The sequence below is a fragment of the Balaenoptera acutorostrata genome, chromosome 9 (genome assembly GCF_949987535.1).
Source record: "Balaenoptera acutorostrata chromosome 9, mBalAcu1.1, whole genome shotgun sequence".
Lineage (NCBI taxonomy): Eukaryota > Metazoa > Chordata > Mammalia > Artiodactyla > Balaenopteridae > Balaenoptera > Balaenoptera acutorostrata.
The window spans coordinates 398,768-420,966 of NC_080072.1; the positions used below are offsets into that span (position 1 = coordinate 398,768).

The following is a 22,199-nucleotide window of genomic DNA, read 5'->3' on the forward strand; positions in this document are numbered from 1 at the left end:
CACCCCGCACTTGGAAGCCCACGGAAAACCAGAGGAGGGCGGAGGCTACCACATTCCGGGCGTTTCCCCATCACGGCCTCAGTTTCCCAGCCAGCCGAGGGCAGACGTAATCGGCCAGAAGCCCAGAAATTAACACAAAGCAGTTTTATTAGAGAAAACTCTGCTGGTTGAGGGGAGCCAGTGGGGTGGGGTAGGATCTGGGGCCCAGGAAACTGGGCCAGTTTTCCTGTCGAGACGGCATGAGAAGACCCCCTCCCCCCCCACCCCCGCCCCAGTTCTCTGGGTGGCAGGGGTCACTCAGAGTTCAAGTCAGGCAGTACCAAGCCTGAGCCGTCACAGGTGGAACAGGCCTCACAGACCATGGGCAGGTGTGCAGCTCACAGACACCCCAAACATACAGGGGCTCCCAGGACCCCCACATATACGCGGGTCTTCTTAAAGCCCGCCCACACACACACACAGCCAGGGCTGGGGTGGGTGGTGGTGGTGGCAGCAGCTCTGCGTCTTGGCCTCTTGACCGGCTCTGGGCCCGCTCCACGTCTGTGCTCTCGGGCCGGAGTCTCTGGTACTTCGGGACTCAGGGCCAGGCCCCACCCCAGGCCCCGGCAGCCCCGCCTCCCCAAGTCTCTGGTGCTTCTTCTTCAGGACTTCATTCTTCACCGACTGACGCACATCAGGCACAAACCAGGCAGCAATGAGCTTGACGCATAAGGCCACGTGCTGGGAGGAGGGGCGGAGTGGGGAGGTGAAGATGCGCTGAGCAGGGACTTTAGGGGGCAGGGGCCCAGGGAGGGCTGCAGAGAGCTGCCCCGCCCTGGGGCCTGTGCCCAGTGTTGGCTCACCTCGAAGAGGATGAGGAAGGCCAGGCGGATGGCCAGGAGGAACCAAGACTGCTCAGTGAAGTTGGAGTTCTGGGCGGCGCCATAGTCCCGGTACCTGGGGTGGGGAGCATCTGAGGTCAGGGGTCAGGAGTTCAGAGGGTGCTCACAGGGGATGGGGGTCCAAACCTGCACTCGGTCACATTCTCTGAGCCCTCTATTTCGACAGGATTCTGGAAGTCCTTGGTGTAGAACACGGACAGGCTGTGGTTGACGTAGCCCGTGAGGCAGCTGGGGGGAGGGGGAGAGGAGTTTGGTGTGGTCCCTTCAGGCTTCTGGGGTGCTGGCTTGGAACCGACCCCTGCCTGGTGGGGGCCATCAGGGTGGGCCACAGTGCAGACCCCCTCCTTCATCTCTGTACGGGGAGAGGGGCCCCTGGGGGAGGCTGAAGGGACTTGCCGGTGCCACCACCTGCCTTCCTTGCCAGGGGCCGAGGCTTCCTTGCCAGCCTTCCTGGGGGAGACCCCTGGAGACCTACCCCCCTGCAGGGCTGGAGGAACTGGATGAGGACAGCATGCAGACCACTAAGGGTCTGCCTTTGGAAGGGGAGCCATTCCAGTATCACTTGCTCAGAAAACAGCTGGTTCTGGGACGTTAATCCCCTACTGGGGTCCCAGTCAGCACTCCCAGGGTCCACCCAAGGTCTGCAGGTTGCTGCGGGAGGGCAGCCCACCCCAGGCAATACTGTTAGCATCATGCCCTTCCCTGGGGTCCCCTGGGGCTGGGCCATAGTTGGGCCAGTTTCCCAAGGGCCTCTGGACAGTTTGAGGCTCCCCCAGGGGCTGTGTGGCAGTGTCCCCTTACTCGACTGCAGGGTGGGCCCCCTGTCGGCACGGGCCATAGCGGTACTTGTACACCACTCGGGGGATGAACTCAGATGTGAAGGCGATGACCATCCCGTTGGCAATGACCGCCAGCATGCCGATTATCTCCAGCACCAGCAGCCAGGTCCCTGGGCCACGGCAGGGGGAGAGGCCTACACTGTCTCCCCGCCCCACCCCCCACCCCCCGCCTCTATTGATCCCCGGAAGCTGGGAGCCTGGATGGTCAAGGGCCTCATCATGCCTCTGCTCGTGGCAGCCGCAGGGCCAGGTCCCTGATGAGGAAGACCTGGGCCAAGGCCAACAGACAGCGGCCTCCGCTCTCCTGCACCCCTCTCCTTGACATGGACAGCGAGGGGCTCAGGTCTCCGCCCCCCCATCTTATGCCTGAACCTTTCAGCTGCCCCCAGGCCTGCTCCACCTCCTGGGTCCCCTCCGCAGGGCAGACCCCCTTAACCTGGTCCCAAGACTGAGGCCTCCCTCACACTTCTCTCTCCCACTGCCTGTGTCCAACACCGCATCTCCTCGCTGCATCCCTGACATCCGTGCACCTCAGCAAGGCCAGTCTAGGTGACTAAGGCCGCCGGCTCTCAGTGCCTGCCCCCAGCTGCCGGACCCCTCTCCCTCAGCTCCCTGAGAGTCAAGCCGTTGCGCACGGCCCCCGCAGGGCGGCTGCTGGCCCTTCAGTGGGACCCCTGGGGGCGGAGCGGCCGGCGAGGTGCCTGCCAGCCCCGCCTCTTCCTGGGGCCTGAGCCCTGCCCCCATGGCTTAGAGCGGTGGTTTCAAGGGGACTGGCGTGGCCCCAGCGCGCCTCGCCGCTCCCGTCCCGTGGCTGGAGCGCCCGCCCTCCGGCCGCCCCGTCGGGCCCCTGACCGATGTCCTTGGCCTTGCGGGGCACCAGGCGCCGCTGCAGCCGGACCATCTTGATGGCGTCCAGGCGGATCTCCGCGAGGTTGCTGAAGAGCGCCAGCAGCGGGGCGAGCGGGAAGGCGGCCACGAAGACGGTGGTGAAGCCGTACTGGATCACTGGGGGTGCGGGTCGTCACCGTGGGCCCCCGCGCGGCGCCGCCCCTCCGCCCAGCGGCCCCCGGCCCCGCCCCGCGTACTCATCTCCATGAACTCGCCGAACAGGCTGAAGGTGTTGACCGGGTTCAGGCGGTAGTTGCGCTGCCAGTGCCTCAGCTCGGGGTCCTGGGACGTGGCTCGCATCGAGCGACACTTGTGGGCCAGCCACCTGCGCGCGAGGAGGAGCGGGTGGGGCACGGGGAGGGGGGCTGAGGGCCCCTCGGGACCGCTGGCTCTGGGAGGTGGGGTCCTGCGGTGAGGGTGGCGCCCCGGGAGGGAGGGTGGTGCTCACGGGCCCAGGTACTCCATGCAGTTGCTGAGCGTTTGTTTCAGACCCATGATGATGGCCATCTGCACGAACAGGTCCATCATGCAGCCGCTGAGATGGCACTGCGGGGGCAAGGGCGGGAGGTCCGGCACGGGGCCTGGGGCTGACCAGGGGGTTGGGGCAGTTCAGGAAGAGGGCAGTAAGGCCTCCGGACAGACTGACCTCCTCCAGCTTCCACAGCCCTGCCAGGCGCACGGACTTCCCGGGGTTACCATTGATCCTGGGAAGGGCAGGGAGGCTGAGAGAGGGGGCAGGACAGGAGTGGGAGTCGGGGAGCAGTGGGGCCTGGAGGGGAAGGAAGGAGACCCGCCCCGCAGGTGAGCAGAGGCTGGGTGCTGGACGCACCGTTTGCACCCAGACAGGCCTGCGGGCGCGCAGGACCGCAGGGGACGTCTCAGCTGTTCACAGGCTCAGAAAAGGCCGTGAGGAGGGGGCCTCAGTTTCTCCCCATGGTAACTGTGCACACAGGGCTACTTTGTGCTTAAATCGCCTGATTTCCATGATTAAAAAGGTACATTAAACCAAACGCTGGACTCATGCTCAATGCTGATATCCTGCAAGCGCTCCTGTTATGGTTCATGACAGCTGCTATTCCAGAATAGTGTAACTCTGCAAAGGAAAAACTTGTCGTAGAAAACACGATGATAAATCTGGGAAGCCAAAATAAATCAACTGAACGATTGGGCAGATAAATCTACTGAAAAATGCTCAGAGTGGATATAAAATTGATATCAAGCTCAACTCCCTTTTGCTTTCCTAGATGCAACAAAACCACTGAGAAGGGTAGCAGGAGGAAATATCTGTCGCACATAGCAGCAAAAACTATAAAATAGAGTGAAATTCACAGGAAATCTGGGGGACCCATAAGAAGAAAACTATAACACAGCTAAAGAACATTAAAACAAGACTGGAATAGAGAGAGCTTGTTCTTCGATAGAAAAACTTAGGCTTGTATTTTTGTGACAGACGGAATAACAGGCCCCCAAAGATACCACATCCTACTTCCTGGAACCTGTGAATATGCTATCTGACATGGCAGCTGGTATTAAGGTTGCTAATCAGCTGACCTTAAAATGAGATAATCCTGGATTATCTGGGTGTGCCCATTGTAATCACCAGAGCCCTTAAATGAGTAAGAGGGAGAGCCAGAGAGATGGCAGGATGAGAAGGACTCAGCCTGACACCACTGGCTTTGCAGACACAGGAGGAAGGGGGCCAGGCAACCTCTAGAAGCTGAAAAAAGCAAGAGTATGGACTCTCCCCAAGGGCCTGCAGGCAGAACACAGCCCTGCTGACCCCTTGATTTTAGCCCAGTGAGACCCATTTTGGACTCTTGGCCTCGAGAACTGTATATAATGTGTGTTGTTTAAAGCCACTAAGTTGTGGTCAGCAATAGAAAATTAATACAGTATCTATGTCAATTCTCCCTAAAAGAATGTATAATTTCACTGCAATCTTAAGCTAAATCCCACAGAATTTTGATGGAGTTTGGCAAACATTATTTTAAAGTTCACCTAGAAGAATAAACATGTAAATAACTACAAAAAAGGAAAAGTGAAAAAGAAGAGAAAATTAATGCTAGACCTATCTGACAGGAAAGCATAACAGTAATAATTACACAGAAAGGTACTAGACTAAAATTATCAGAATCCACAAAACACCAGAATATTCAAGTGAATGACGGAACTTGGTGTGTGACAGAAGGGTGGTGGTGGTGATGGAACAGTCAACAAATGGTTTGGGGACAACCAGCTGTCACTTGGAAAACAACAAAACAGGCTTCCCTCCTTTGCCGCCTGCAGCAAAACAAATTCCTTGTGAATCAAAGATTTAAATGTTTAAAGTGTTGAAACCATAAGCATCTAAGGGAAATCACAGCTGAACATGTTTTTAATGTTGAGGAGGGGAGGCCTTTTTGAGCACGGCATGAAAAACAGGAACTATAAAGAGACACACTGATAACCTTCGTGACAAAAAAGGAACCGCCTCCAGAGAAACACGAGTGACTGCATAGGCTTTTGCCTTCTTTTCCCAGGGATGCCACATGCAGGGGCAGTACACAGAAGGCGCCAGACTCAGGCTTCTATCTGCCCCACCACCTGCTGACTGTATGACCCTGAGATAGTTTCTTAACCTTTCTGTGCCTCGGTCTACTCATCTGTGAAATGGGGTTTAGAGAGTCCCTACCCCATAGGGCTGTTGTGCAGATTAGAGCTGATGAATGTGAGGCCCTTAGGATAGAATGGGTGAATGTCAGCAGATGTGAGTTATTATAAAGACATATCCCATCCTGCCAGGGAAAACCAACTCAGTCCTTCATTCTTCAGTATGAACGGACAGCTACAAATCTTCAGTCACGAGGAAAACCAGCTGTACAAAAGAGAAGGACTACGATAAAGGAACAGGAAGATGGACCCTTTAGGAAATGAGATAATGAGGAAACAGATAAGAACTTAAGGGGAAAAAAGAACATTGATATCCTCAAGAAAGTACTGTATCTATGGAAACAAGAAAAGGACACTATAAAAAAAAAAAAGGATAAAGAAAATAAAAACTCTCTTGGAAATTAAGACTTTAACTGTTAAACTTAAAAAAAGAAAACAGGGACTTCCCTGGTGGTCCAGTGGCTAAGACTCCGCATTCCCAATGCAGGGGGCCTGGGTTCGATCCCTGGTCAGGGAACTAGATCCCACATGCTGCAACTAAGAGTTTGCATGCCGCAACTAAAGATCCCACGTGCCACAACTAAGACCCGGTGCAGCCAAATAAATAAATAAATAAACATTAAAAAAAAAAAAAGGCAAAAAGACAAAGTGAAGGAAATCTCTCCAGATGTGGAATGTAAAGACACAGAGATGGAATGTATGAGAGAAAAAGATAAGAAACCCAAGAGGACCAGGCGTTCCATAGAGAGCAGAGGGGAAAAAAATATTTTTAAAAACCTAAGGGAAAAAAACCCAAAAAAACTAAAAATAGAACTACCACCTGAACCAACAATCCCACTACCGGGCATATACCCAAAGAAAACCATAATTCAAAAAAACACATGCACCCCAATGTTCACAGCAGCACTATTTACAATAGCCAGGACACGGAAGCAACCTAAATGTCCATCAACAGAGGAATGGATAAAGAAGATGTGGTACATATATACAATGGAAAAGTACTCAGCCATAAAAAGGAATGAAATACAGTCGTTTGTGGAGACGTGGATGGACCTAGAGAGTGGCATACAGAGTGAAGTAAGTCAGAAAGAGAAAAATATCATATAATAATGCATATATGTGGAATCTAGAAAAATGGTATAGATGATCTTATATGCAAAGCAGAAACAGAGACACAGACGTAGAGAACAAATGTGTGGATACCAAGAGGGAAAGGGGTGCGGTGGGAGGAATTGGGCGACTGGGACTGACACATATACATTATTGACACTATGTATAAAATAGACAGCTGATGGGAACATACTGTATAGCACAGGGAACTCTACCTAATGCACTGTGGTGACCTAAATGTGAGGGAAGTCCAAAAGGGAGGGGTATCTGTATGTGTACGGCTGATTCATTCTGTTGTGCAGTGGAGGCTAACACAACATTGTAAAGCAACCACACTCCAATAACAATTAAAAAAAAAAAAAAAAAAACAACCTAAGGAAAAAAAGAAGATGTAGTGAGCCTAAGCAGGACGTGGGTTTTTTCACTGGAAGGTGCCAACAATTACCCAGCACAGTGCATGAAGAAAAGACCCACCCTAGATTGTTCCCCTGTTTAAAGAGAAGATCCTAAAGCTTCTAGGTCAACTGGGAAGAAACAAAAATCAGATTTTCTGCACACTTCTTATCATCCATTTTGCATGTTCAAAGACGACGGAGCAATGTCTTTAAAGTTCTAGAAGGGAAAATTGTTTTGAAGTTAGATTTCTATACCCAGCCATGTCTATCTTGTGCAACAGTAGAACATGACACCTTTAGACATACATGAATTCAGAGAGTTTACCTCTCTGATATACCTTCTCAGAATAAATGAAAGCAAAAATCAAGAAAGAAGGAGGCTTGGGAGTCCAGGAAATGGTGGTCCTAACCCAGGAAAGCAGCAGACTGAAGTCCCAGGAAGACAGGTATGCAGGAGGCACGGACAGCCACCAGCCCAGTGTGGGGAGAATAGAGGGTCTCTGGGAGAAAAGAGACTCCATGCAATAGACAGTTTGACGTGGAGAGGCTGGGTAACCTTGACAAGATAAAGACATGCAAGGGGGAAAAAAAGGCAATTAAAAACAACAGGAAAAATAAAGAGCTGTACAACAAAGAAATGGTCAAATAAGAAGCAAAGTAAAATATGACATGATTTTAAGAAACTGATAGAGTCAGAAGAGAATCCACTTGACCTTGATGTTATAAAAATGCTCAGATGATGTGAACAACTTATAGGAAAAGAAATTTAATGGCCAAAAAATATCTGGAAAGATGCTGGATTCTCACTAATAGGTTTTAATAACGCACCTTTAAGGATGAAAAGTCTTTGTTCATCAGACCAACATGGAGTGTGCAGTCACGTACACAGTGCGTGGCTTTGTGCGTCAGCACAGCGTTTTTGGAGGGTGCTTTAGCAATGTCTCTCAGTTTAAATGTGCACTGCCGACTCCCAGATGAAATGGCTGACTGCTCACACCCCCTGCCAGGCATCACCTCGGAGACGGAAGGGGACTGGAGAGGCCTGCAGCCCGCTCGAGACATCAAGCTGGATCTAAGCCTGCAGGGCGGACGTCTGAACAGCAACGCAACCCTGCCCAAGAGCCTGGAACACCTCAGGACTTGGGCACCTCTGGTAGCTTGGGGGCACCCACTGGATGGGATGCAGGCCCGGCTGAACCCCTGGGCCTCCTATCCAACCCCTAATCCCCCCCCCACAACACACACACACACAAGAAGGCAAAGACATTTCTAGGGGGTTGAACAACCAAAGACTCAGATCGCAGGGTTGGGCCAGTGGACACTGAGACCCCACACTGTCCCTTCCCCGGCTGGGCTCCCAGCATACTGATGGCCATCCTTCTGCCTCCAGGCAGGAGACCAGGGATTCCCCTTCAGGAACCGACACAGCAAGAGGTCCCGACAGGAGACACGTGGCCCAGAGCAAAGCCACTGGCACATGCCTTCCTCAATTACAGACAGGTGGCCAAGAATAAAAGACATCTAAGCGGGGGGGGCGGGGGGGGGGCAGTCTCTAACATCAGAATCAGACACCAATCAAAGAAAGAGCATAGAAGAAACTCGAAAGGAACAGAAGAAATGCCAGAGTAGAAGGGAAAAAAAGAGGCCACATCCTCAGACAAGAAAAGCCCTGGTGTCCAGGTGACATGAAGAGGAGGCTGTGAAGAATCTGCAAATGTCAACAGGAGTGCTCTGAGATTAAGAACATAAGCGGAAGCAGAACGTTCAGTAGAAGGGCTGGAAAACAGCTGAGAAAAACTCCCAAGAAACTGGAACAAGAATGGGAGAAAAAAGCGAAGAAAAGTAGATGATCAATTCAGAAGGTCCAATTTCCAAACAAAAAGAATTCCTCAGAAGGGAGGAGAGGGGGCCGAAGCAGGAGGCTTCCAGATACATGAGAAAATCTCTCAGAACCGAAGGCCCTGAGGCTCCAGGCCCAGTGAGTACCCGGTAATCTCTTTCCATTAGACCAGCATTGATTCTGCCTGGCCGGCTGCAGGAGCTGAGCATTCAGCAAAGGACAAGCGCCCCACTCTCCGCCCGGGGGAGCTGCCATTTCTGAGAGAGACAGTGAACAAATAAATGTGCGGCATGTCCTGGGTGGCGACGGCTGTGCAGGGGGAGCAAGGGAAGAGCGGAGTCTGAGGGACCAGGGCTCTGGGCCAGGCGACGTCCCGAGGTCAGCAGGAGAGCAAAGGTCAGCGCCAGGAGGCAGCGAGAGTACCGGGGAGGGAGAGGCGCGAGGCGGGAGAACCAGAAACCGATATGCCGGCGAGAAGACTTGCGGAAAGAACTGTGACAGCATGTTTGCGTGACGGTGGAAAGCATCCAGCAGAGAGAGGAAAGTTGGCGTGTGGAGGAGACAGATGTGAATTACCGAAGCATGTCGAATGAAAAAGACCCACCAAGTCACACGGCTGAGAAATTTCAGAAGACGGGGGACAGTGAGAAGACGCACAGAGAGTCGGAAGAACATCAACGCCAGACTTGTAGACAGAACACTGGAAGCCGGAAACCAAAATATCCTCCGGAAGTCTGAGGAAAACCATATCCAACTTAGAATTCTTTCCCCAGTAGACGCTCAGTCAGGCCCCCAATAAAGAGGAAACTCAGCACATATGATTTCCCATGTGCCCTTTCACAGGAAGCCGCTGGAAAACTTGGGATCCTACACGGCAGAGAGTAAGGGCCTTCCCAGGATGCAAGGGCCAAGCACAGCCCCAAGAGAAGGGGACAGATGCCACGAGGGCATGTCCAAGGACCTCATGATGTCTTTGAACATACTGGCAGGAGCTGGTTTCTTCTAAAGTTCTTCTAGAGGGACTTCCCTGGTAGCGCAGTGGTTAAAAATCGGCCTGCCAGTGCCGGGGACACGGGTTCGAGCCCTGGTCCGGGAAGATCCCACTTGCCGTGGAGCAACTAAGCCCATGCGCCACAACTACTGAGCTTACGCTCTAGAGCCCGCGAGCCACAACTACCGAGCCCGTGTGCCGCAACTACTACAGCCCGCGCGCGCCTAGAGCCCGTGCTCAGCAACAAGAGAAGCCGCCGCAATGAGAAATGAGAAGCCCGCGCACCTCAACGAAGAGTAGCCCCCACTCGCCACAACTGGAGAAAGCCCGCACGCAGCATTGAAGACCCAACGCAGCCAAAAATAAATAAATAAATGAATAAATAAATTTTGCAAATAAATAAATAAATAAATGAAGTTCTGCTAGAGAGTTTGGGATTAATTGGCAGTATGTGTGTAACTTACAACATTTGAACAAACACAGAGAACACATAGAGGAATTATTTTCTTCAGAAAAGACAAGAAAAGATATGTCGATTGAACGAAAAATGTTCATTAATTAGGAAGGTGAGGGCAAGTGTGTGCATGTGTGTGCATATGCATGTGCATGTGTGTTACATGGGATGCCCACTGCAGCTTTATTTATAAACCTCAAAACTGGAATTAACCCGAATATCCACCAGCTGAAGTGGTTAAATAAATTCAAGGACATCCCACAAAAGAATGCTCATAGTATGGTTTTAAAAACAAAGCCTCACCACCCATGCAGACATGGAAGATGCCCACAGTATGTTTTCAGGGTAAGGCAGATACAGTTATTTACACGACAAAATCGCACATGTCAATAGGTGCGTGTGTGTGGACTTAAATGTGTAAAAAAGTTTGGGAAGACCCAACGAGCAGTTACAGTGTCATCTCTGAGGACAAGGATTGGACAGTTGCGGGTTCGCTGTGGGCTTCCTTCACATATTTCTATACTGGGTTTCCACGTGTTCTGAGCATGATTTATTTTAAAAATGAAAAAGGAGAGGTATTTCCATTTTCAAGGTGGAGAGAAAGGAGTTAGAGGGAGGCATGTGGGAGCAGGTGCCCCTTACCTGCCCAGGATGAAGGCAATGTAGATAAGGGAGGAGAAGTGAGCAAAGAACTGCAGAGTGAAGAACTTGATGGTGAACTTGCTCTCTCGCTCTGAGAAGGTCCTGGGCTTCTCTGGAATGAGATGTGGGGCCGTCCCTCCCCCATCCTTCACCCCGATGACAGCCCACGCCCAGCCTGTCCCTATCCTGACAACTCAGGGACACCTGCGGCCCCCACCTGTCTCCCAGGTGCGAGCCCCTGCCCTCTCATGGGCCCCCTTCCCCCACCCCAGGGCTCCAAGATTCCCCACCCTGAATCTTCCCTCCAGTAGCCAGAGAGGGGCTCAGGGGCGCCCTCCTCTCACCAAAGTCGCAAAGCTTCAGTGCCACGTATTTGTTGATCTGTGGGAGGGGAGACGGAGGGCTCACCTCGGACCTCAGCAGACCCTCACCCCCACCGGCACCCTCGCCCTGCGCCGACCCCTACCTTGGTCATGACGAGGATGCTCACGTAGTGAACCAGGGCCCCGGTCACCACCACGGCCGTGGTCACCTGCTCCCCCAGGAAGGGGAAGGCGGAGCTGAAAAGGGCAGCGGCCAGGACGCGGTAGATCACCAGGACGTGGGCCATGCCTATCATCAGGCAGATCTGGCGGGGGTCGGGGAGGCCAGGATGGGTAGGCCTCAGGGGGCTGCCCCACCTGCTCTCCAGCCCCACCGGGGGTGCCCCAGGAGTACCATCAACAGAGACAGCAGCAGGATGACGGTACTCCGCATGTAGGAGTGCTGGTGCAGCCGGGGCTGGTAGTCAGGGCAGGCAATGAGCCCCAGCGCCATTTCCTCCTGTGGACGGCACCGGACACGCCTGAGACATGGGATCCCTCACCCACGGGAACCGCGCCTCATACATGGGGACCCCCTCAGACACAGCAGACTCGTGTGGACCCTGGACCTGGTCACCTGGCTCAGCCTCACCTGGTCCTCGTCCCACCCGTACAGGTCCCACTGCAGGACCACACGGGCTCGCTCCCGCTTCCACAACTCCAGGAACACGGTGGCTGCAGCCGGGAGAAAGCAGAGGCCTCACGGTGTGTCCCCGCTGCGTGTGGAGCTCGGCTGCCCCCCGGGTGCCGCGGCGACTCACCCCACAGCGCCATGAACATGGCGAACAGCACGGTGCCCTCGTTGTCGAAGAGGTGGGTGAGCTGGGGAGAGCGGCGCGTGGGGCTGGGGCGGCCTTCCCTTCCCTGGGAGGACCCCCTGGGCCCCCCTCCCCGCGGGCGAGCGGCCGCAGTGCCCCCCAGGCGCAAACCTTGGCGAAGGCGCAGGTTTCTGAGAGCCGCTGGTACCTGGGGTTGTGGTCGCCGCGAGGGCACATGTAGACGTCGTGGGCCTCACAGATCTCCCTGCTGGCGGTGCAGGGACCGGGTTGTCGGCGGCGCTTTCCTGTGGCCCCTCCTGTGGCCCCTGGGGGGTCCCCGCCCCAGGCCGCCCCTTCCCTGACTCCGCCCCACCCTCAGTCCCGCCCCTTCACGACCCCGCCCCAACCCCGCCGCCCCTCCATGACCCCACCCCAGTCCCGCCCCTTCCCTGACTCCACCCACCCTCAGTCCCACCCCCTTCACGATCCCGCCCCAACCCTGCCCCTTCCGTGACTCTACACACCCCAGTCCCGCCCCTTCCGTGACCCACCACACCCCAGTCCCGCCCTTTCACGACCCCACCCCAGCCACGCCCTTTTCTGACTCCACCCAGCCCCTCAGTCCCACCCCCTCCCTGACTCCGCCCCAACCCCGCCCCCTCCATGACCCTACACACCCCAGTCCCGCTCATTCCGACTCCTCCCACCCTCAGTCCCTCCCTTTCACGACCCCGCCCTAACCCCGCCCCTTCCGTGACCTCCCCCACCCCGGTCCTGCCCCCTTCCCTGACCCCGCCCCTTCCCTGACCCCCCCAAGTCCCGTCCCTTGCCTGACTCCGCCCCACCTGATCTGACTGGCTTCGAAATGGGCAAACCCGCTCAGGAAGATGATGAGGCCCACCACCGCGGCGGGCACCAGCATGTAGGTGTACCAGCCGAGCCAGGCGAAGTACAGGGCCACCTTCTCACCGAAGTAGTTCCTAGGGGCACAGCCGCCCCGTCAGGGCCACTCCCACCAGGGGTGACCGTCCAGCGCCAACGCCGGGGTGGGGCATGCCACATGCGGGGGCGGGCAAGGAGCGTCTGTACTGAGGGCATCTAAATGTGTGTCTAAATGGGAGCCCACACAGCAGTTTGCTGGAGGCGGGGGTGTAACCGCGGGGGGCGCAGCCTGCCTGCGGGGGCGCAGGTGTGCCCGCGGGGGGGCAGTAGTACCTGATGTCACCAATTGGCTGCTGCTGGAACATGTTTCTCCACCGGGCCCATTTCTTCTTTAGGTCTTCCTCCCCCTGAGCACAGGCGACAGACAGTGAGAGCTTCTTGCCTCAGGTCCTGCCCTCAGGTCCTCTCCCAGCCGGCCCACCCCTCACCTTGTGTAGGGGAAACCCGGCCTCAAAGACCCCATCCTTCACCAAATCCTGGAGCGTGTCTGGTGGTCACAGGGATTCTCAGGTCAGAAGGGAGTGAGGGGTGAGGGAGGACCCTGTCCCGTTCTCCCCGTGTGACTGCCCCTCCTGGTGGGCTGCTGCACAGGCCACCTGCCCATCCACTCCTTACCACCAGCTGCCATCTTGCTGTTCAGCACAAAGTTGACAATTCGGATTCTGGAACACAAGAGCTGGCTCAGGATGGCCCTCTATCTGGCCAGGTCCCAGGCCCCTCTGTGTCCTAGCAGAGCCCCCAGACCACCTGCCCTGACCACCTGACCAGAGCCCAGACTCCAGGACTCATCCGGGAGCCCACCTCCTTAAATCCTCCCAGGGTCTAGCTGTGCCATGGTTCCAAGGTGGGCCTCCCTCAGGGTGGTCTCTCTCCTCCCAGGGCCCCGATGCTCAGCCCTGCAATAGTCTCTCCCAGATCGCTCCCAGACCTCCCACCTCCAATCACCCGTCCCACCTGGAGCCCCCACACGTCGAGAGCACACTCTTTATGTGCACGAATCTTCTTTGCACCCCTGTGAGCCATTTTGCCTATGGGGTGACTGAAGCTCAGAGAGGGTGAGTAATTTGGTCAAGGCCACACAGCCAGGAAGTGGCACATTCGGGCATCTGACTATACAGTCCTGCTCCTCTGGAACATCCTCCTGAGACACGGCCCCCTGAGCGTCCCAGGGCACTCCCCACAGCCTGCTCCTCTCAGGCCCCATCAAGATGCCTCTATTCGTGTGTCCTCCCAAGACCGGCCAGTCCTGTGTTCACAGGAAGCCCCCCTCCACTGCCTCGTATCCAAATTCCAGGAGTGTTCTTCGCTAGTCTCCCTGATCGGGCCCCAGATGAGTTCAGGGGGCCGGGGCTGGGGCCAGGAAGATGATGGAGGAGGGCTGTGGGGAGGGCAGGTGGGCTGGATTGGAGGCCTAGAGGATCAGCGTGGGGAGAAGCAGGTGCTTAGAGAGAGAGGAGGTGTTGGGTGCCTGGGAAGCAGGGGATAGATGTCCAGGGAGGGGCATTTGGTCTGGAGGAAAGAAGTCAGGACGTGAATCCAGGGAGATGACCTCAGAGCCTAGGAGGGACAGCCGGGAGGATCCTCTCAGCCTCTCCAAATTCTGCCCACCTTTTAAGGCTGGTTTCTATTCTGCACCCGGGGGACACAGTCACATGTAACCTTCAAACACTCCAAGAGGTGAGAACTGTCATCTTCCCGTATTACAGACCTGGAAACTGACTCCCAGACCCTTGCCCCCTGGGCCCTCCACCCTGGGACCCCTCCTGGGAGCCTTGCTGCCTGTCTGGACCGGCATGTGGGGGGCAGGGGTCCTCCTGGCCCCACTCTGGGCCAGCCTCTCACCTGGTGGTGGCTGGGATGGAAGTTGGCCCGGCCAGCTCCCCTCTGGGGGCGGTAGCCTCGGGCTCCATGAGAAGTCTGCGGTAGCGGTCAAAGACCCGGTTGTCAGCTCGGATCCCAAAGAACACCTTCTCCTGGTCCTCCCTCGCCTGAGGGGGGTGGGCAGCATGGGACCCTCTGCTCCACATTGGGACCCTCCCCCTTCATCCAAAGCCAATGGCCTATCCCCTCCAAGTCCTGCACGAGGCCCCAGCCCACCTCCCCAGACACCTCCCCGGGATCCGCCCAGTCCCCTGCGACCCCTGCGCCCGGGCGAGGCCCTCAGCCCACCCACCTTGTAGCAGAAGCCCTTCCTCTCGAGCTCTTCCAGGAACTGCTGCTGCCGCTGGACCTGCCTGGGGTTTCTCTGGGTGCAACGATCAGCCACAAGGACATAGTCCCATGGCTCAGAGGCCTCGGTCTAGAAGAAGGAGGTGTGGGGACTGGGGCTGGGGACCAGGGCGGGCCAGGTGCGGGGCATGGGGCAGTAGGTGGGACCAAGCCCAGGAGAGATTCGAGCAGAGACTCACCTCAGTGGTATTGATGTCCATCAGCAGGAGGCTGTCCCCTTCGGTCCCCACCAGGATCCGGAGGCTCTCTTCTCCCTGGGGGTGAAGGGCAGACAGAGGACGGGGCTCATTGCAGCAGACAAGCACCTCCTGGGCTGGGTGCTCTGGAACCAAGGGGGCAGTTCCGGGTGGGGCTAAATGCTTGCACTGAGGCTACAGCACAAATGGCCAGCAGAGGTTTGCTGGGAAACATATACAAAGAGCTCCCAGAATTCATAAGAAAAGGCAGACAGTCCAGTTTAAAATGGGCCAGAGATGCACATGTGCACTTCACAAAAGAGGAGCACTCAGAAGGTGAAAACATGGAGCTAGGGAACCATCTGGAAAGTGCAGGCCAGGTGACCAAGGAGGCACCACCTTCCACCATGTGGTAGCAAACATTTTACGGTCAGACAGCTCTAAAAACACAGGTGTGGGAGTTCCCTGGCCGTCTAGTGTTTAGGATGCAGTGCTTTCACAGCCGTGGCCCAGGTTCAACCCCTGGTCGGGGAACTGAGATCCCGAATGCCGCTTGGTGCAGCCCCCCAGAAAAAAAAAGCCTGGGTGGGACTTCCCTGGTGGTCCAGTGGCTAAGACTCCACGCTCCCAGTGCAGGGGGCCTGGGTCCGATCCCTGCTCCAGGAACTAGATGCCACATGCATGCCGCAACTAAATCCCGCATGCCGCAATGAAGATCCCATCTGCTGCAACTAAGACCCGGCGCAGCCAAAATAAATAATAAATAAATAAATATTTTTTAAAAAAAGCCCGGGTGATCTATAAAAATATTGAATGTAATATAATATTGTAAATCACCTGAAACTAATATAATGTTGTACATCAACTCTACGTCAAAAAAAAAAAAAAAAAAAAAAGCCTGGGTGACTCAGCAGAATCCCCACGTGTTGCCGTGGCTCACATACTGGTGCAGGAACTTGGGAAACTAGGTTGACCATCCCAGACACTACACCCCGGGCCAGCCACCTTTGGAGACTGACAAGGGTGCTCACAGTAGCATATTTCACATCAGAATTGTGGAAATAACCCAAATTCCCATCGGTAGGCAGATCGATGAAAACACTGTGCTACGACCACACGCAACAGGAGCATGAGGGCCGCCACTGCACGCAGGGCGCTGGGGACCAATGTGACACGGTACTGAGTTTCCTAAAAGTAAGTCCAGTGAGAGCCGTGCAGGAGCGACTGCTGCAGGCACGTCCTGGACAGACGGACGGACACTAAAACCAGCGGGCAGAACCTAAAGGAGGAAGCGATGGTGCCGAGCCCCTGAGTCTCCCCGATTCTTTGTTAACTGTTGCGGCAGCATTAACAACCCTCACGCATCCTTCTATGCTCCTGCCTCCGGCGGGGGTGGGTGGTGGTGGTGTGCAGAATCCTCCCTGTTGAGGGTGGGCTGGACTCAGTGACTAATGAAGAAAGCGTGAAAGGGAAAAAGAGGCACCCCACAGAGGAGAAAACTGGCAGACACCCCCCACAGAGGTGATGAAGGTCAAGGTCACGGTGATGTCACTGAGATGTCGGGGACCCCCTGACAGGATGTGATGCGATAGTACGTGATCCCCACCCTAAAGGCCCTAGTCCCATCTCAGCAGAAGTCGTCAGAGGTACTTTCACCTGAGCCCGAGTGAGCAGACCCCAGAGTCAGGCGGCCAAGGACAAGGAGGGACCGAGGGACCATCACAGACAGGAGGGGCCGTGGAGACATGGCGATGATGCCGTGGGGGTTCCCGAACGAGCTGGGAACAGGAGAGGACACGCACGGAAAAGCCGGTGACGTGAGTCGAGGCGGCCGTGTCGGGCTCTTTGCTCTGACCAGCGCCCCAGGCGACAGGGCACGGGGGACCCTGCACCGTCTTTGTGACTCTTTAGGGAAACTCACAGACCTGTAAAAACTGCACAAGTGGAGTGGAGGGTGCTGGGATTGGCATCCAGGTTGGCGACGGGGGGCGGGGAGTGGAGGGGGGTCTTTAGGCTTCATTTACTCCCAGTGAGCAAACAGCAGGCTCTGAGGGCTTGAGACAAAGTGACCCAGGGCCCCTTCTCTGGAAAAGCCACTGGGCTGAAGCGGGTGGGAGATGCAGGAGGTGGGGGCCCAGGGCCGACAGTCAACGCAGGTCATGCAGGGGGAGCCCTGCGGCCGACGTGAGGGGGAAGACGCTGGCTTTGGAGCCGAGAGCCCAGCGGGTACCAAGGCTGCGTGACCTCAGGCAAGATCCCACATCCCCCAGCCTCGGGGGGCTTGATGCCATGCAGGAAGCACCCTGTAGCCCCAGCACAGGGCTGGCCAGCCTGTGTGCTCGGTGAGACGGACCCCAGCCGGTGTCCCAGCTGGCAGCTCCCCAGGGAGCACAGGGACCCCAGAGGTACAGGGACCCTGCATCATCCCCGGGATAAGGGTGTGGGGAGCACTCTGAGACCTGTGTCCATTGGCGCACCTGCCTTGCCCTGAATGGTTCGGGTGCCACCCACACCACCATGGCCCTCACTGCCAGCACACCACCCACTCACTGCCGCCCCAGGGTGGCCCAGCCCCTCTACCGGCTCACAAGCCTTCAGTCTCCCACTGCACCTCACCCGACCTGGGTTTTCTCCGTCCTGTGCACTGCCGGGCCTTTGCCCCTGCTTCTCCGCCCACCGGCTCCCCCTCCTCTTCCCCAGCTGCATTCCTGCCTCCTCAGGAAAGCCTCACTGGGCTGCTGCAGCCAGGCTGCACTTGAAGGCCGCCAGCTGAAATATAGGCCACACGGTCACATTTGAATTTCAGAAAAACAACAGATACTTTTTAGTATAAGTACGTCCCAATTATTGCATGGGACATACTTATACTAAAAAAAAAAAAATTGTTGTTTATGTGAAATTCAATTTACTAGGTGCCTGTTTTTTATTTTGTTTTGCTAAATCCGGAACTCGACTCCAACCCCCCACCCGCATACACACCAGGAACTGCTGGGTCCAGGACCAGGCCTGGGTCTGCCCCCTCTCTCTGCCCTCTGTCTCAGTCACAAAAGCTTTTGATTGTCTCAATCAAAAAGAAATGCATCAAATGCAACCACAGAACAGCAGGCTCTAGGGCATCAGACGCTAAGGTCACAGTGAGACGGGGCTAGTGTAGACATCGTCTTCGTGGCCCAATGCCACGGTGCAGCCCCACGCTGGGCACTGAGATTCTGCCGCTGTCGGTCGCGGGGCTCGCCAGGCCCACTGCCCCCACTTTCCTGGAGAGTGGTCACCCCTCCTCTGGCAGCCCCGCCTCCTGCTAACCCCCGCTACCCTCAGCCCTCAGATCGGTACTCAGGCTTGGGGCCGGAGGAGAAAGCTGCCATTCTCAGTTCTCAGACAGATTTGCAGGGAGGGGGTTGCCCGGGGCTGAGGAGCCTCTGTCTCGGGGAAGAGAGGAAAGTCTCAAGTAGATGGGGACCAGGGACATTTGTGTCACCAGTAGCCGGTTCTGTGACTTGCCCGCCTTAGGGGCTAAGTGTCATGTTGGACAAATTCGTAAGTGAAACGGATCCTCACGTGCTTGACTTCAGACCCAAGAGGAGTGCTCGCCCCATCTCTCCCCAGGCCCGGAACCTCCCGCAGGAGGACCCTTCGAGGGTCCCTGGTGGACAGTCCCACAGAGGTTGAAAGGAGAGACTCGCTCACGTGAGCTGGCCTGAGGATGAGGAACGGGCAGGGCAAGCAGCGGGAAGACGGGACCCAGGGCGGGGAGGGACGCACAGGGAAGCCACACCGGCGGGACTGGCGGGACTTCGGGATCCAGGCAGCAGGAGGGAGCCCGGGGAAGACTGCCTGTGAGGGACCCGCCAAGACGGCAGCGGGAGGCTGGCCCCCAGGCGGCCCCAGAAATGAGGCTGCTGGACTTGGTGCAGCTCTGGGGTCCCAGACACCCCTCCCTCCCCAGAGACATCACACAGCTTTGGGACATTACCCAGAGCCTCTTGGAAAAGGGGAACTCGACCTTCCCTGGAGGATGGTGTGTGATCTGGACCGGAGGTGTCCTACAGGCACTGACCCCCACCATTGATTCGGGCCACTAGACAGGGAGACACCCCCCACCGAGGGCAAAGGTAATGCACCCCTCAGGGTTGCCCTGGTCCCCCCTGGGCAATGGGCGAGCAGTCACAGGGGCGGCCAGGTCTGGTCCCCCCCCCAGCCCTGGTCTAGCCACCCCACACCCCACACCCCTCATCCGCAAAGGGACCAGGTCCTGAGCACCAGCTTCCGGTACACTCTGGGCTCACCAGCCCCACCCCCAGGCCACCTGCCACGTGCAAGGCGCCTCGCTGGGCCGTGGCCACAGCCACAGCCTCCAGCATCAGGCTGTCCATCTGTCCACCTGTCCTCCAGGGAAAGAGGCCTTCACGGATGGGAACCAGGTTCACCTGAAGTCACCCCCACCTCCAGCCAACCAGACTGCTTGGTGCACCCGAAGCGAGGTGTCTGGGGCCCCTGCGTCCCTGTCTATGAGACCCCACCTCCAGGAAGCCACGTGTGCCCATCAGGCTCCCACTCTCAACTCCCCTGCTCCTGCAGGGTTCCTACAGGGGCTACCCTGGCACTCTTGGCCTCGGGGACCCCAGCCCTGCCATGTGCAGACCCCCGGCGCGTCCCTGCACTTGGACGGGGGCAGGCTCTGGGCACCCGGCTCTCTGTGGTCCTCCCTTCGGCCTTCCAGCCCCCACCCCTGCAGGCTGTGCACCCAGGGCTTGGTACAGACTGGAGTCCCCGCGGGCTCACCGGCTGGCTCCGCAAGAGGAAACTTCTTAAGACGCTGCAGCTCCCAGGAGACCTTCGCAGCCTTGGGAGCCAGAGCTGGGCGAGTCCTGTCCCTGTCTGTCCCTTCCCAGGCCAGCCTCCAGATCACCAGAGGGGCAAATGCGACTGCCACCCAGCTCTGGCCCTGCGGGCTACGGGGAGCACCCGTGTGACATCACCCCAGCTGCATGGGGCACACGTGGGCCTCCCTCACTCTCCACAGCCTGTCTCACGCCAAGGGTCACACCACAGCCCTGCCGGCCCTCCGCACCCTCCTGCCCCCCTGCCGAGCAGGAACAAGGAGAGGCCCGCCCTCGCTCGCCCAGCCTCTGACCCCACCCCCCCAGCGGATGCCCCACCTGCTGGCTCTGCTTCCTCATCTTCCCCTCCCAGCCCTCTTCCCCTGGCCGTGCCCCCTCGCACGTGGGATCTTAGTTCCCCAACCAGGGATCGAACCCGCACCCCCTGCAGCGGAAGCGAGGAGTCCTAGCTACTGGACGCCGCCGGGGAAGCCCCTGCTTCCTCCTCTTCCTCATCTTCTGAGTCCTGTCATCTGCCACCCCCCTCCCTCTGTCTCATGTGTCCGGTCATCCACCCCCAGGCACAGCTTGCTCTGTGTGCAGCCCTCGCGGGGAGTGCATAGTGTAAGTGGACACGGGCCCGGAGAGCAGGTGCCTACTTGGCAGGGGAGCTTGCCCTTGTGGTGTGGACAGGCCCTGAGGGGCAGCGGGCAACTGGTGTCCAGGGGCTCGGTGCTACCTCCCAGGGACTCAGTACTCAGCACTTCAGCTCTGCAGAAGCATAAAGGGCAAGAAGGGAGCTGCCGGGAGGTGAGACTGGGGGTTAGCAGAAGCCAGACCACAGAGGGCCTCTCAGCAGCTGGGGAGCCCGGACTTCAGCTGGCGGCAGCAGGGAGCTATGGAAGGGACTGGAGCAGGGGAAGGGTGTGCTCAGATCCAGCTGGGGCCAGAGAGGTCTCTGCTGTGTGCATCAGTCTCTTTCCAAGGGTTGATTCTCTTGCCTCAGTCAACCAGGGGCTTCCTCCCCACCCACCCTTGCCAGCCCCGCCTCCCTTCCACCCCAGCACAGGGCTGGCATGGGAGGAAGGGGCAGCCAGGGGAGCTCGGGGTCAGGCCAGCGTATGCCCACATGCCAGCCTTAGCAGCCGGGGCTCCAGAGCTGGCTCTGGAAGGGCAGGGGCAGAGTGAGAGGCCGCCTGCTTGGCCCGCACCTGGGAGCGCCCTGAGGAGGCTGAGTGGGAGGCTGGTTTCGTTCTCCACTTCAGCATGGGTCTCCCCCGCAGCTGCCCAAGGGCTGGCCCCAGCCCCAGAGACCGACCTCTTCCCTGGCGGAGGGAAGAAAGGAAGTCTTTCCAGGATGTTCTCCCGCCTACCTCCCCAGGGCCCCCACAGCCTCCTGCTCTGCCCCCAGAATCAGAATCCAGTAGCCCTCGGCGGGCTCCCACCCCCACCTAGGCAGAACCCCCAGGGAGCCAAGGGCCCAGCTGGCCACCCTGGGCCTCCCCAACCCCAGGTCAGCCCACCCTAGAGACCACAGCCCCCTCCCCTCAGGGCAGAGCGGCTGGTCTGGGGTCTTCCTCCTGGCTCAGGGCCCAGGGGTGGATATGCCTTCCCCGCACACTCTGAGAGCCGGGCCGGAGGGACCCAAGAACCCCGGCTCGGGGCCCAGGGGGTGGACTTGCCCTCCCCGTGTAAGCCCTTCACTCTCGAGGGGCCGCCCTCCTCTGTCCCGCCGCAATCCCAGCCCGGCCAGCCTCCCCGCGGCCTGGGCTGGACAGAAGCCCACCGCGGCCGCGCCAGGCACTCACCAGGTGAGGGGCAGGGCCGGCCGGAGGGGCCTCGGCTCGGACCCCGTCCGGGTGGGCGTGGCCTCGGAGCGGACTCACCCGCATGCCGGCGGCGGTGCTGGGCGCCGGGCTCGGAGGGGTCGGAGGGACCGGCAGCCCCAGCGCCGGTGGGAACCCGAGTGTGGCTGCGAAGCCGCCCGGCGCTCTTACCCGACTTCCGTGCGGGACTCACCCCTCCCTCCTCCCCTCCCTCCTCGTCCTCCTCCTCAGGTCCCTGTGCCGCCCGGCGCCGTCGGGGAGGAGCTAGTGGCCCGCGGGCCAGAAGGCACACCCCTCCCCCCAGTCCCCCGGGCCTGGGACACCTTCTGGGGACGCCGCCCCCGCCCCGCCCTGAGGCTCTCGGCCTCACCTGCAGAGGGGCGTGTCCCCCGCGCTG

General features: G+C 57.7%; 1 protein-coding gene across 4 annotated transcripts; it reads right to left on the reverse strand.

The window, feature by feature from the left end:
* Positions 1 to 268: 268 nt before the first annotated feature.
* On the reverse strand, positions 269 to 21,961 carry ANO9 (anoctamin 9). Of its 4 annotated transcripts, none has more exons than XM_007171199.2 (23): positions 21,785 to 21,961; positions 15,160 to 15,234; positions 14,925 to 15,050; positions 14,594 to 14,739; positions 13,367 to 13,413; positions 13,180 to 13,238; positions 13,025 to 13,098; positions 12,655 to 12,789; positions 11,981 to 12,074; positions 11,813 to 11,873; positions 11,644 to 11,726; positions 11,407 to 11,511; positions 11,156 to 11,317; positions 10,980 to 11,070; positions 10,690 to 10,801; positions 3,255 to 3,312; positions 3,057 to 3,154; positions 2,806 to 2,933; positions 2,573 to 2,725; positions 1,683 to 1,830; positions 1,008 to 1,109; positions 843 to 936; positions 269 to 720 (listed from the first exon to the last, which is right to left on the reverse strand). In XM_007171199.2, the coding sequence occupies exons 1-23, from the start codon at positions 21,866 to 21,868 to the stop codon at positions 436 to 438; spliced, it is 2,520 nt and encodes an 839-aa protein (XP_007171261.2). In that variant the 5' UTR covers positions 21,869 to 21,961; the 3' UTR covers positions 269 to 435. The 4 variants fall into 4 exon arrangements, with proteins under 4 accessions (XP_007171261.2, XP_007171262.2, XP_007171260.2 ...); XM_007171200.2 differs by having other exon boundaries at positions 11,034 to 11,070; positions 11,981 to 12,077; XM_007171198.2 differs by having other exon boundaries at positions 11,981 to 12,077.
* Positions 21,962 to 22,199: the final 238 nt, after the last annotated feature.